Raw genomic sequence first — 13704 nt, forward strand, 5'->3', positions numbered from 1 at the left:
CGGGCCGGGGCGGGCTGAGGCGCTGGCTGTACTCTGGCGGCGAGCGAGGCCGCCCAGGCGGCCGCACGATGGACTTGAACACCGAAGATTACGAGCTCAACGGCGACCTGCACCAGGGCTCGCCAGGCTCCCCAGACGCCTCGGTAAGCCCCCCCACCCCGCCCCGCTGTGCGACCTTGGCCGGCGGCCGCCGTCTCTGGTTGCGCGCCCGCACTCCTCCGGCACCTGTGGGCGCCTACCGGCTGTAGCCGCTTCCGCTCTACTGGGAGACTGGGGTCGCCGCACCCCCAGTGCGCGGAGCCTCACCCGCACCGTCGTAGTAGTGCTCAGAGCCTGAGTAGTGATCTCGGGGCTCTGATCACGTCGGCAGGTGAGCAAGCAGGGGTAGGGGTGCGCGGGGCGGGGTGGAGTGCTGCGGTCCGCGGCGGTGGGGGGGGGAGAGTGTGGGGGGGTAACCACTATAGCCGGAACCTCCCTTCTGGCCTTCCTGGGCCCCACGCCTGCCCTCACCCCCTGGCCGCCCTCTAACTTTGAGCCCCCGCTTCTCCTGCCTACTGCCGCCTGGGGGTGGGCGAGGGTTGGATTCCCGGGCTCTGGTCCAGCCGCAGGCAGACAGTTACGTCACTCACGGTGACCACGGTGACCGCACTTCTGAGTGCTCCGATGGGAACTTGGGCTCATGTGACCACGAGCCTGGAAGGCAGAGGTGTTGGACAGGTGGGCAGTGTTCCCACCCAGTTAGAGCTGGTGTCCCCTGCCAAAAGGTCCTTCCCCGCTGCCCTGGAGCAGGGCTGGAGCTGAGATCCATGCCTGGCTTCTTAGCTCAACCCAGCACTTCCCCAGCGCTTGTTTGTGGCACAGTCCTGGCTATGCTGGCGGGTGATTTATTGACTTTGGACATTCTTTCTAGTTCTGGGCCCTCAGGCATGGGGGCAGGGACATGGCCTCTCAGAGGGGGAACCAGTCTATGCAATTACCCACACTTCTTAGGTGTGGGTGACAAGGCCTAGGTGATGCCTCCGTGACAGGTCATGGGTGAGGACATATGAGGAGAGCCCTCCGTGTATCCCACCCAATAATCCTCCCCTCCTCTCCGTCCTTGGCAAAGCCCCAGTGCTGGCCCTTCACTAACCCTGAAAGCCTCAGGCTTGCACAGGACATTTGTGCGGGCAACAGATGAGCAGACCAAGATCTGAGAGATGTGCAAACCCTAGGTACCTGTCCAACCTGGAGTGGAGGCACTTGGAGCAGTGAGCTGTGTGAGCTTGGGGGGGGGGGGCTGCTTCACGTCTGTGGGCCTTCTGTCCATGGGCCTTCTGTCCATGTGCTTCAAAGGGAGAACGGTGACCCTACCTGCCTTTGGGAAAGTGATGGTGGGGGGAGGGGAACCTGTCTGTTAACTAAGGGTCAGGTTCAAAGACAGGGTTCCAGTTATATCCCTGCCCTGGTCCTTAAGCTATACCTCTCCCCCCACACCCCTCCCCCTACGTTGAGCCTGCTCTGCTGGGAGAGGGCTTGCTACATTCCAGGTCTGGGTATGTCCCAAGTACCAGTGAGATGCAGGCTGGGTGTGCTCAGTGATAGCCGCCTTGGCTCTTATACCTCTGCAGAGCTGAGACCAGCTTGGCAGTAAAGCCAAGACCCAAGTGTTGATCTCCCAGGGGTGAGTCACGGTAGGGGGTGGGAGTGAAGAGTCAGAGGCTTCCTGCAAGAGTGGGGGTGTGGGTCCTGGGCCCTGGAGGACCAGAATACAGGGTGATGTGTAGAAGGGCATCTCAGACGGAGGAAGCAGTGGGAACAAAGGCCCAGAGCCTGCACCTCCAAGGGCTGGGGAAGAAGGATGTGCTGGGATGTTGGGCCTTGAGGGCTGGAGCCCTGAGTCTGTGGCTGGTATGAGAGTGAACACGCTCATCTGGGGTCTTCAGGCTCAAGGCACTGAGGCTCTGGGCAGGGGTGGCCAGTGTCCAGGTCACACTTCTCACCTGGCCTACAGGCCTGGGCCCACCAACACTGCTTTGCCTCCACCTTCCCCCCTACTCTCAGGACCTGCTTGTTTTCTTGGGCACATCACTCATGAGGTCTGTGCTTCGGTTTCCCTCTATGAGACGGGATGGTAATCCTCATATGGTGATGAAGGCTGATGTGTGTGCAGAACTGGTTGCCTGGTGTTGCTGATGTTCCTACCTCCCACACCAGGGCTGCTCCCAGAGAAGATTCTGGCAGAGTTTGGGACAGGCATCCTCTCCCCTACGCATGCCCACCCCCCTGTGCCTCTGTGGGTGCTCCTGTGACCTTCCCAAATATAGTCTTGGCCTCCAAGAAAGGCTTTTTGGAAGGAGGTCAAAGCCTGGGGTCTTCAGTTGTATCTCCACTAAAGCGGGAACCCAGACACCAGGACAGAGTAGGTTGTGTGCCCAGCAAACCCCCGGCCACAGAGGGACCACCAGGAAGACCTGACCACAGTCCTTGGGCAAGAACAGACCCCCTCCCCCCAGCCTCAGTTTTCTCAGGTCACATGTGTACCTGTGTAGCAGACATGTCTCCCCTTCCCAACCTAAAACTCCCCAGTGGGGAGGTCTGTAGGCATCTCTCCTCACTATGCCTCCTCCCTCTTCCCTGCCAGAGCTTGGGGGATTTTGCTCTTTTTTCTTCATTTCTGCTTCCCCAGTGGATCCCAAGGTCAGCAGAGTCCTGGCCAAGTTCTAAAAGGCAACCTTGGTATAACCAGGTCATTCCAAGTTAGTGCTAAACCCACAGGAAATGTGTCTGCCTAGCCCAACCCATAGCCCAGCTGTTCGGGAACAGCCCTCCAACCTCAGACTTCCTGTCCGAGGACAGACATGGAGACTCGTGGGGGCTTCCTGAGACTGACCAGTAGGACCTGCGGATACAACTGTGTAATCCCAAACAGGTGGCTTCACGCTGAGCTGAGACTAGAGCTCATGCCTCTCTCTGGAGGTGAGCTAGGGTCTCCCAGGCCCCACCAGAACCCACTTGCTTCTCAGGTCCTGTCCCAGAAGGGTACATCTGTCCCGTGTCAACTGGCAGCTGACGGAGCCCAAGGGAAGGGCCTCTGCCCTGGAGGGACCTCACTCGGCCGTGTGAACTTAGACTGGCTCATCTCACACCCGGCCCCAGACATGTCCTTTCTCTTCCTCCTCCTGCTGGTTGTTTATGGAGTTAATTACAAATCAGAGCAGTTGTCTTTGGAAGCAGTGAAAGCGGGGGCAGAAAGGAACATCCTGCCCAGTGGGGCTGTGCCCGGGGGTTGCACGTCTCCCAGACCTACGTCTCCCAGTGAGTCCCCTGCACCCCGGGTGTAAAATGCATCAAGCATCACCTGGAAGCTCAATGGTGGAATGGGGTTTGGGGGAGGCAGAGGAGGTACGGGCGGGTGGAAGCCCTCACCCAGCCCCTGCTGGGTAGTCAGTGACTCTCAGACTTGTTAGGGGCTGGTCTCTCGCTCTGCTGGCATGAAAACAGGCTCTGGGAGCAGGCACAGGAATTCCTTTGTGGTGTTCCAGATGTGTGCACGATCCCTGGGAGTCACAGTAGTATGCGGAGCCAGGTAGCATTGGAGATACCCCCCTCCATTCTGCTGGGAATTAATGGCCTCAGCCCTGGCCTCTTTCTCCCAGGGGAGCAGGGGCACCCTGGCAGGAGACTGTGGCCCAGTCAGTGACTGTGGGCAGCATCTCCATGCCTTCCCATCCAAGCCGAGGAAGACAGAGCATCCACTTTGGGGAACCAGAAGCAGTGCTGCTCACCAGGGTTCAGGTCTGCTCTGTCCCACTCCCCTCCTGCTGGAGCCGAGGACACCCAGCAGTGTGACCCGAGTCCCTCACGCCCCTGTGAAGAGGAGTCTGTCCACAGAAGTAGGCACAGGATGCCAACTGTGTGGGTGCCCCATCTGAAGCTGGCTCACCCCAGGGGCTCCTTCCTGGCTTATAGGGACAAAGGCCCAGAACTCACCCTTCCTCACCTGGCTCCTGAGGTTTTGGGAAATCTGGGTAGCCCCAGGGACACATTAACTAGGATGTTTGCCCCCTGTACAGCCCAGGTCACGCGCAGTCTCAATGGGCGGTGCCCAGCAGACTCCTGGCAGCCAGCCAGGCAGCAGCCAGTCCGAGTCTATGGGGCTGTGCAGCAGTTGGGCTCCCAGCGGCCCTCCAGTCTGGGCAAACTTCCCTGGGACTTGCCTGTGCAGTGGTTACTTCCGGGGCCCAACCTTCCCCACAACTTAGATCCCCCCAGAAGCTTCCTAATGCCTACTCATGTGGGTCACTGAGGCCATGGGGCTGGCCATGGGTCACTCAGCCTGGGCCAAAGTGGGGTGGGAGGTGATGTCTGCACCAGTCTTTCAGCCTTAGGGACTGGGTTCAAATCCCACACCCCCCCCACACCCCCTCCACCCCACCCCTGTATATTGCCTTTGGCAAGGCACCTCCCCAGACTAGCCTCAGTTTACCCATGAGTCCCTGGAGGAGGGCACTCAGCTAAGGGCTGAATAGGGTGTGGCTACTCCTAGGCGCAGGCTCCCTGTGCTGGGACTGTCATTTGCATATGAGCGTGTGAAACATTTAAAAGGGTTCAGGAGAACTCAGACCACACAGACCACACAGACCACACAGGTAGGCTGGATGACTACATGTGGATGTGTGTTCATGTGTCTACATGTGGGTATGTGTTGGATGCATGCATGTTTGTGTGTGTTGATGTGTGGGGGTGTCATATTTCAATGCTTGTGTTTAAGGGAGGCTGGAGTGACTGAATGTGTGTCTGTGCATGTGTAGATGTGATTGTGTTTACATGCTCGTGTGTGTGGATGTGTTGCAAAAAGGCCTCGCAAGAGCTGCACTTTTCTCCAGGAGTGGGGGCCAGGGATCAGGGGCTAAGCATTGGGGCGTCCTCATGGCAAGGCACTGTTGCATTTTTGGTTTATGGATCTTGGGAGCATACATATGACAGGACGTGATCAGCCAGACCGCTTTGCCAGAGCAGAGCTGGGGTGGCCGTGGGGAGAAGGCCACCCACCAGACCCCAGGAGACTCCCACTGCCAGCCTGGAGCGCAATGCCAGTGGGTTTCCATGTGTGTGGTTGTGCCTTGAGCAAGGTGGACCCAGATCCAAGGAGGAGGCTCTCCTGTGGGGTCTTAGGTCTAGAATTTCAAACCTAGTGGATCTGCTCCCTCTGGGGGCGCTGCTGCTGGGGGTGGAGCTATGAGCAAAGGCTGCCACCCTCCCTTCCTCCCGGGCATGTTCTTCTAGATTAAATTCAAACTTAAAAGGAAACACACCCTTCTGTGGTTCTCTACTTTCCTTGGTGAAATACTACCAGCAGCAGAAAGCAGAGGCCCTGAGTGCTCAGCACCTGCCTGCTTTCCTGCATCTTTCATGAGCCCAGAAACAGGATCTCCTGAGTGGCCCCCAGGAGGCCTGTGGTCAAGGGCCAGGGGTGCAGGTTTGTCCTGAGGGCTGGGGAGGGATCTGGCCAGGGGAAGCAGAGGAGGGCCTGCAGGTTGTCCACACAGAGCTGCGCCCCTCCCAGTGACACAGTGGCACCGTTGCTGCCTGAGATGAGTTCCCGTCCAGCGGGGGCCTTTGTGGACACAACCTTCTGCCTAGGCCAAGGAGGCTTCCTGGGGAGGCAGTTATTTCTGGGTAGTGCCTGGGTAGTGCCATGGGGGCACTCCCCTCATAGGTGACAAGGACCTGGCCCAGAGGCTGGGGATGTCCTCAAGCAGAGAGAAGTTACCAGAATTGGCATTTCTGTCTTGTCATGTAAACACAAGGCCAGGGTGGTCCTGATACAGCTCCTGCCTTACCCATGTTTCATCATACATTAATGGTAATAATAAAGAGGGGTCAGGAAGAAACATATGAAGGGGGTGACTGCTTATTGCCCTGAGGTGGGTGGTGCTTTCATTGGCCCCAAAATTTCCAAGTTCTTCATATGTTCAGATTTTTGAATGTCAACTATGTACCTCAGTGGTTAAATTTTTTTTTTTTATTAATAAAAATTAAGGAGGCAGCTAATGCCACTGCAGTGATTCTACACTGAGGCATCTGTTGAGCACTTGCTGTGTCTCCGCGGGGAGGTGGCCCGGGCAGCACCAGCCTGGGAAGGCCTGGTGTTTGTCTGGGCAAGTGCGCAGGATCCAGGATCCATATGCCGTCCCCACATGTTACTTCCTGCCTGGCCAACAGTCACCAACGCAGCCTGGAAGGGCAGGGAGCCGGGCACTGTGGGCTGGCAGGAGATGCAGACTGTGTGGGCACAGAAGGGCTCTCGGACGCCTCACCCAAGGCAAGTGGTGGTTGAGGCACTTTCTAGCCTGACGCCAGCATGTGTGCGTGCAGAGGTTGTCTTCTTCCTCTTTCTTCTAAGACTTGATCCCTAGGGAGTCTTGCCTAGGTGCACGACTCCTGTTATCAACAGCACCTCTCTCTTCACGCTCCCTGGGCCCAATAGACACCTGGTATCCCTGCCAGTACTGGGGGAACCAAGCAGGGGAACTGGGGTCCCTATCCTGCATCCGCTGCAAGCCCAGGCTGACCTCCACCCTCCCCACAGCCACCTCGCTGGAGCAGGAACCGGCCCATCAACGTGAACCATTATGCCAACAAGAAGAGTGCGGCTGAGAGCATGCTGGACATTGCGCTGCTGATGGCCAATGCCTCCCAGCTGAAGGCTGTCATCGAGCAGGGCCCCAGCTTCGCCTTCTTTGTCCCCCTGGTGGTCCTCATCTCCATCTCCCTGGTGCTGCAGATCGGTGTAGGCGTGCTGCTCATCTTCCTGGGTAAGTTCTGGGAAGCCCCATGGTTGGCCAGTTGTCTTGCATACTCCTCTGGATGGGGCGCTCACTACTTGACATACTCGGAGCACTGGAGTTTCTGGCCCTTCTCGCTCACACATGCACTCCAGTCTTCCCATGACCCCTCCCACCCACCCAAGTTGAGGACACAGGAAAACATCAAACATACTAAGCACTCTCAGTATCAGACACCTACTGTGTACATCTAGTCCCCGGGTGAGGAGCAGCAGGGCTCTATGCTGGCCTTGACCTCCATGGCTACATCTGGCTTTGGGCAGGTGTTCACACTTATAAAGTGGTGTATAAAGTGTTCAGGGCCCTGGGTGGGTGTGAGATCATTAGACTCGTGCAGGCACTGAGAAAGGGGCACAACCTGTGCTAATCAACCCAATGCCGAAAAAGCAAACCTGAGCCTGGGATCACACGTTCAGCCCTTGACCCCAAGGGGATGCTGGGCTGTCTGTACTTCTGTTTGTGCAGGAAGCAGGCCCTCAGAGGGGAGGTGCCGAGCAGGCCACTATCGACCTGAGACTGTGCTGTTAAAGCAGGCACACCTTTCTGGATCCAGAACTCACTCCTACAGCGGTGGGGTGGGGGACACACATGCCAGCCTGGTGCTAGGCCAGCACAGCAGCCACTTTCTCTTGCCCATAGTCAAGTACGACCTCAACAACCCTGCCAAGCACGCCAAGCTGGACTTCCTCAACAACCTGGCCACTGGCCTGGTCTTCATCATCGTCGTAGTTAACATCTTCATCACCGCCTTTGGTGTCCAAAAGCCCATGGTGGACATGGCGCCCCGGCAGTAGGGGATCAGGTAAGTTTGGGGGGTGGCCCCCACTCCTGTGCCACACCAGCAGTCACCACTCAACCGCAAGCAGAAGGGTACTCAGGGGCTTCATGTGGTGCCCCCAGGTCTACCCTCGCCTGGGCCTCACATGGTAGGCATACCTGGCCATGTGAACCCCACATCACCTCAGCCCCCTGAATTGCTCAGAATGGCTGAGGGCCTGCCTTCGATCACCCAGCTTAGAAGCAGGGGTTACAGGAAGGATGGGTGACCTTTGAAACATGTTTGACAAAGACGCTCCTATTCATGGTGTTTTGAGGGGACTCAGACACTGGCACCCCAAGTGCCTTGAAGGTAGTAATGCATTGATGTGTAGGGCCCCAGCCACGGCTGCACAGTACATCATGGGTTAAGATGGCTTCATTGTCAGTCTTTAGGACTATCCCAAAGGAGTGGTGGGCACTGCTCACACTGTCCATTCACCAGCAGTGCCCATGCTGAGTGGACAGGAGGCTGCCATGTACATTGAGCACCTGTGTCAGGAACAGATGACAGAGACAAGTAGATGCTGGTGACAGGGTCTTTTGCTGCCCTGTTGGGCATGTCTGGCCCACTAATGGCCACTGCCCTAGAGGATGCACAGGCTGCCCTCCCACTGAGGCCAGGACCCAGGTAGCCATGGGTCATCCAATGCTGCTTGATCTAGGCCCACCTGTTGTAAAGCCTATCCCTGCGGAAGCCCTGGAACAGGATGTCAGTCTGCGCTCTTGCTCGCGGTGTGATAACCAGGACTACTTATTCCTGGCCAGGTGCTCCAGTCAGTCCCAACTCTGCCTGGCATCAGCAACGCCATGCATCTCATCTCTGTCCAGGAGGGCCCCTGGCCTGTGAGCCCTGTGGCACATGCAGCTCTGCCCTCCACACCTGCTGAGGCCCTTTCAGCCTCCTGTCAGGCCTTTAAATCCTGATAGTGACCCAGAAGAGAAACTAAGGCTTTCCCTGGCAGAGTCAGGCCCTTCTGGTTCTGGAACAGCTCTGATGCTCAGCGAGTGCTGAGGCAGGATCCCAGGATGGACCCAGCCTCAGTCAGGTAGCTCTAACACCAGTCCTCTCCCTTCTTTACAGAGCCCCCAGATCTCGCCAGATAGTAGCAAACCAAACCTACCTTGGGGCCCACCACCCCAAAAATGCCAGCGCCCAGGATGGCCCCACCAGACTGCACCTCAGAGGCAAGCTGCATGTAGTCAAACTACTCCCAGCACTCAGCCTGCTCTATCCTAGGCAGCTCCTCCTGGATCAGGGGGTATGAGCCTCAAAGGACAGAACTGGAAAGTCCAAGGAAGGTCGTGGCTGCCACAGACGCTCAGATCTGAGGATGGACCAGCAAGGGACCAGGGCTGGCCGTGGTCTCAGGACATTTACAGAGGGATGAGGAAACACCCTGCCCTCTGCTAACGCAGCCGAGCCCCAGTCCCGTGTGCTGAAACCCGGGTGACCGCAGCCTTCATGCTTCCTGACCGGGACTCCGTCGCCAGTCCCCCAGGTAGTAGCTGCTGGCTCAAGTTTCACACCTGGGCTCGATGGCCACTGGGAGGTAGCCACCTGGTGACCCTGCAGATACCCTCTACCAGCAGTGACGGGCAGAACCCCTGCCTCTCTTGGGGGCCAAGCTCCCACTTTTCTAAGCATCAATGATCAATAAAGCTGATACTCTTCCTATGTGGCTCTGAAAACAGTTACTCTCACACAGGGCCCCTCAGACCCACTCCCCACCTGTAATCTTGGGGGAGTAGCGTCTTTGGTGTCTCCAGATATCACCCACATGTCCTTGGGCACCTAGCTCCTGACCCCTACCAGCCCCTCACGGAAAGTTCCATCACTCTCATGGCCCCCACAGTCTGCATGCCACACACCTTCTCTGTACCCCTAAGAACAGCCTCACTCCAAAATGAGTGAGACCAAGGAGGAAGGGAAAGACAGAACTGGTATTGGGAGGCTTCAACCCTGCGGAGACCCCAACAACAGCCAGCTGCTGACTCAAAGCAATTAAGGGGCCTCACCTCATCCAGCTGAGCCTAGATGCTACCATTTCACCCACATGGCCGACCAACTGAAGTGCTTACAGGGAAATGACCTAACCCTGGGCCCTGTGTTAACACATCGAGACAAAAGTAGAGGGAGGTGGATGAAATAAGACCCACATGTCAGTGACTAGAACAGGCCATGGGTAGCTCTGTTCCAGGTAGTGTCTGTCCCACAAAAGGGATGTTGAAAGCTGGTCATACCTGAAAAAAAGGTCCACGAAGCAAGACTTGGTACAGTGGATGGTAGGTGATGAGCCAGAGCCTGGCAAAACTGAAATCATACTGGTGGCCAGGGGCAGGTAGCACAGAGGTTCCAGATATAAAGATGTGGGGGGGGGGGGGCTCAGACACCCCCTCCTGCTGTGGTTCCCATCCATGAACTGGCCACATCCCGTTCCCCACACCAGCCAGGCTTGTCAGCCACGTCCATCCCATCATCCTTGCCAGCTCCTCCCTGCCAGCCAGGGGATAGTATCTAGGCCCAGTCCATCCAGGAACTGGCCCAGGTGAACACTGCTGGCCCCATGTCCCTGGGGTGGCCTGCGGGGGGAGTGGCCAGGAGCCACATGGGAGGGATGCCAGTGTCAGAGCAGCACCATGACCATGGACATGGTCAACAGATGGCATAGTTCCTCTTTCAACAAGACACCCAGGCACAGCAGGGAATGGGGTTGAGCCCAAGATGCTGCACTGAGTCCTAGGCTGCCAAACCAGGGTGGTCCTCAGGAATCTTGGGGGAAATGGCAACAAAGTGTGATAGTGAGGATTGTAAGCCCCAGGCCCCCCAGCTCCCTCATACCTCACCCCGGGTATCAGGTGCTCCTCCAGTAGCATCCATGACAGCCCCTTCTAGCTCCCAAACTTGCACCTCTGGCCCCTGTGACTCACACTCAGATGTCCAGTCTCGGGGCTTTGAGACATGCATGCCTGCTCAGGCCCAGCCCAAGGCCCTCCCCTTAGTCCCTCCAACCACCTTCACTGTTACCGTCACGATGGAGCATCAGAGTTTATTCTGTATTTGGTGTCCTGGATTAGCACCGCCATTTACAGTGTCCCCACGGGGCCTATGTCTGCATCCTGCCAGGCCACAAGACCAGGGTTACTCCAAAGAAGGAAGGGCCAGTCATTTGTCTACCCAGCTCTGCCTGAGCTGGGGTGGAGGTGGTCCCCCTCTCACGCCTGTGTCTCTGCTTATGAACCCCTAGTCTGGCCTGGCTCCCCACCCACACTTGCATCCCTGGCATAAATCTCTGCAGCAGCCCACTCACTTGCCCATGGGCCTGTGTGTCAGCAACCAAGGCCAGAGAGGCAGTCAGGATGGGGCACAACCCCACACAACTTTCAGGGATCTGCTCAAAGCCTGGCTCTCCCTTGTGTTCCTGGTGCATATCTATCCCACCTGAAGCTCAACCCTCAAGGTGTAAGGAGTGAGAAGCAGCATTTGCCAAGGGCAGGGGATGCCACTGTGGGGCACACAGGGGAAGCCAGGGGACCAGAAGTGGGGAGCGCTCAGGGTCCTGCCCTATGACAGGAGGGCGTCTTTCTTTCAGAGCCACTGCTGCACAAGCCGCCAGGCTTTGTGAGGCCTTGGGGGAAAGTGAAGGAATCTATGGAGGGGGGACATGGAAAGTTGGGGGGAGTTAAGTAAGGAGAGAAGGTGGTGTGCTGAACCTTTTCACTGTAGCTAGAGGTGGTAATAGGTGGATGAGCAAAGAAGTGGTCAGTGGTTGGCGACTGACTGATAGACCACAGATGGATGGCAGACAGATCAGATACAGACAGACAGATGACAGAGCAGAGCAGCTGGGTTGCCCAAGGTCACGCTGGGCAGAGCTCCAGGTGTGAAGTAGCTCTGTGCAAGTGGAAGTCCTGTGAGGCCTCTCTGGCCATCACAGAACCTTGCTTAGTTTTCCCTGCATGTGTCTGAGGACAACAGTTTATTCCTGTCCAGTTCACACTGGGTGTGGCTTTCTAGGTCTGGCTTAGTCAGCTCCCTCCCCTGGCATTCCGTCCACCCTCCCAGGCCTTGGTCCACCTGACCTGAGCAGAGGAAGAGAGGAAAGACCAGGGTGGGGGAGAGGGAGGAGTCCGGAAGAGATGGCAGGATGGGTGGGACCCAGACAATGGAACAGTGGCCTGTATCAGTCTTTCTTCCTTCCCCCCTGCCATACCCTGTCCCCTACCAACCCCCACTTCCATCCTCCCAACCAGGCTCCTTTCCCACCTGCCTTTATTGGATTTAATTCATCTTTCCTCACAGCTTTACTGTCCAAAGCAAAACAGGAACTGAAGGTTCTTCTTTCTTTTAGATTGATTTCTGAGGACTAGGTGGACGGACCTATGTCCCCAAGAGCTGTCCCAACCCTCTCAGTCCTCCATTCAGGATGCTAGGTTCCACCGCCAGGACAGATGAGGTGATGAGGTGGTCCTGGCTGCCCCTCCCTGCATGGGGTAGCACCTGCCCCCCCCACTGAGCAATGTGGGGTTCAGGTTCCACAGGGTGATGCCCACCAGCAGACCAGGGGTCACATAGACCACCCAGCCTCTATCTCCTCAGCCCCTCCTCAATTTTGCCCTAACCCAGAGGGCTGCCTGGGATAGACTGTACAGGGTGGGTGTTGCAGTCTTGGGCTCACAGAGCAGGCAGGCCACTAGAGGTCATCTGCAAATGCTGACCAGGCAAGGGCTGGAAAAACCCCAAGTCCAGCAGTGTCAGCACCATCAAGACCTGATGCAAAACATCACTCCCTGCGGCTCAAGGGAAACCACTCTGCTTATGCAATACACAGCTGCACTTCCGGCTGCTCCACCACACCCCAGATCACCGGCACGATCTCCATCCTTGAGACCCCAAAATAAAGGACACAACTCACCTCTCTTCTCACTCCCACCACTGGGCCTCTGCCACCCTCAGCTAGGCATGTCTGTCACTTTCAGTGGTGACAATGGTCTATAACAGCAAGACAAGCTTTGCCCAACAATTTACACTATAGACAGGTTCTTTCCTGTTGATGGTTCAGGAACTGTGGACCCCACAGTCATATTGGGCAGAGCCAGCAGGGTCAGTCAATGCGAGTGAGAACTTGCCCCTAGGCTTGGAGCTGAGAGCACCCCATCTTGCCTCTGTAAACACAGCCTCTGTATCAAGGGCATTAGCTTCTACAGGACCTGGCTGCAGGGGCCTGGAGTGCATGTTGTCTATCCTGCCCTGGGCTGCATTCAGAGGCTGAGGAGAAACAGGTCCCACATCCTTAACCCACACTCGGACAAGGTTGAAAGTGCTGGAAGGGGGCACAGGCGTGGGAGCCTCTGATCAGTCCACTCACCTCAGGATGGCACCTAAGTCTTCACCACAGAATGTCAGCACCTGTGCTCATGCCACCCCGCAAGGCCTAACTAGAAACAAGCCTGGGCTGCATTTCCAGGGAAGTGGGAGATTCGTGAGACAACCCTGGAACAAATGCCGTCACTGAGTAGTCAACCAAGGCTGGCTCAAGAGTGGGTCCCAGGGCAGAGTTCCATTTTACAGGTGGGAAAACCAACACTGAGTTTGGGCACACTGGGCTATGGGTGGTAAGCCCAGCAGCCTGGAGGCTGCGGCAGAAAGCTCTCCCTCACCCTTCTGACACCACTTGATGATTAACTCGAGCCGACCATACGGGGTCTGGAACACCATGTCCCAGAATGGATCCCTGTCCCCATCACGCTTCCCACCAGAGCCTGAGATGGGAGAGGATCCCCTCCCCGGGCCCAGAGCAACATCTTGCAATCAGCCACCCTGGCACCTCCGGAAACCCCATGGAAAAATGCAAACTCATGATGATTCTTGGGTTAATAAATAGGCTTCTGTTTCCCCAGAAAAGGCTGTGGGGAGGGGAGGAGTTGACAAAAGGGGGCAACTGGAGAGAGAGCTACAGCATCCACAGCCAGCTCCCTGCAGCCCTCATTTTGTTGTGTGCATGTGTGTATATGTGCTTGCAAAGGTGCATATGGATGCAGGTGCTGTGCACACGAG

At 56.9% G+C, this 13704-nt stretch overlaps 1 protein-coding gene across 1 annotated transcript; it reads left to right on the forward strand.

The window, feature by feature from the left end:
• The first annotated feature begins 19 nt into the window (after window positions 1-19).
• NINJ1 (ninjurin 1) lies at window positions 20-9318 on the forward strand. The gene is made up of 4 exons (XM_004684499.2): window positions 20-143; window positions 6575-6800; window positions 7470-7632; window positions 8731-9318. The coding sequence occupies exons 1-3, from the start codon at window positions 69-71 to the stop codon at window positions 7622-7624; spliced, it is 456 nt and encodes a 151-aa protein (XP_004684556.1). The 5' UTR covers window positions 20-68; the 3' UTR covers window positions 7625-7632; window positions 8731-9318.
• Window positions 9319-13704: the final 4386 nt, after the last annotated feature.

Source organism: Condylura cristata, unplaced genomic scaffold (assembly GCF_000260355.1).
Source record: "Condylura cristata isolate star-nosed mole 26May11 unplaced genomic scaffold, ConCri1.0 scaffold00017, whole genome shotgun sequence".
NCBI lineage: Eukaryota > Metazoa > Chordata > Mammalia > Eulipotyphla > Talpidae > Condylura > Condylura cristata.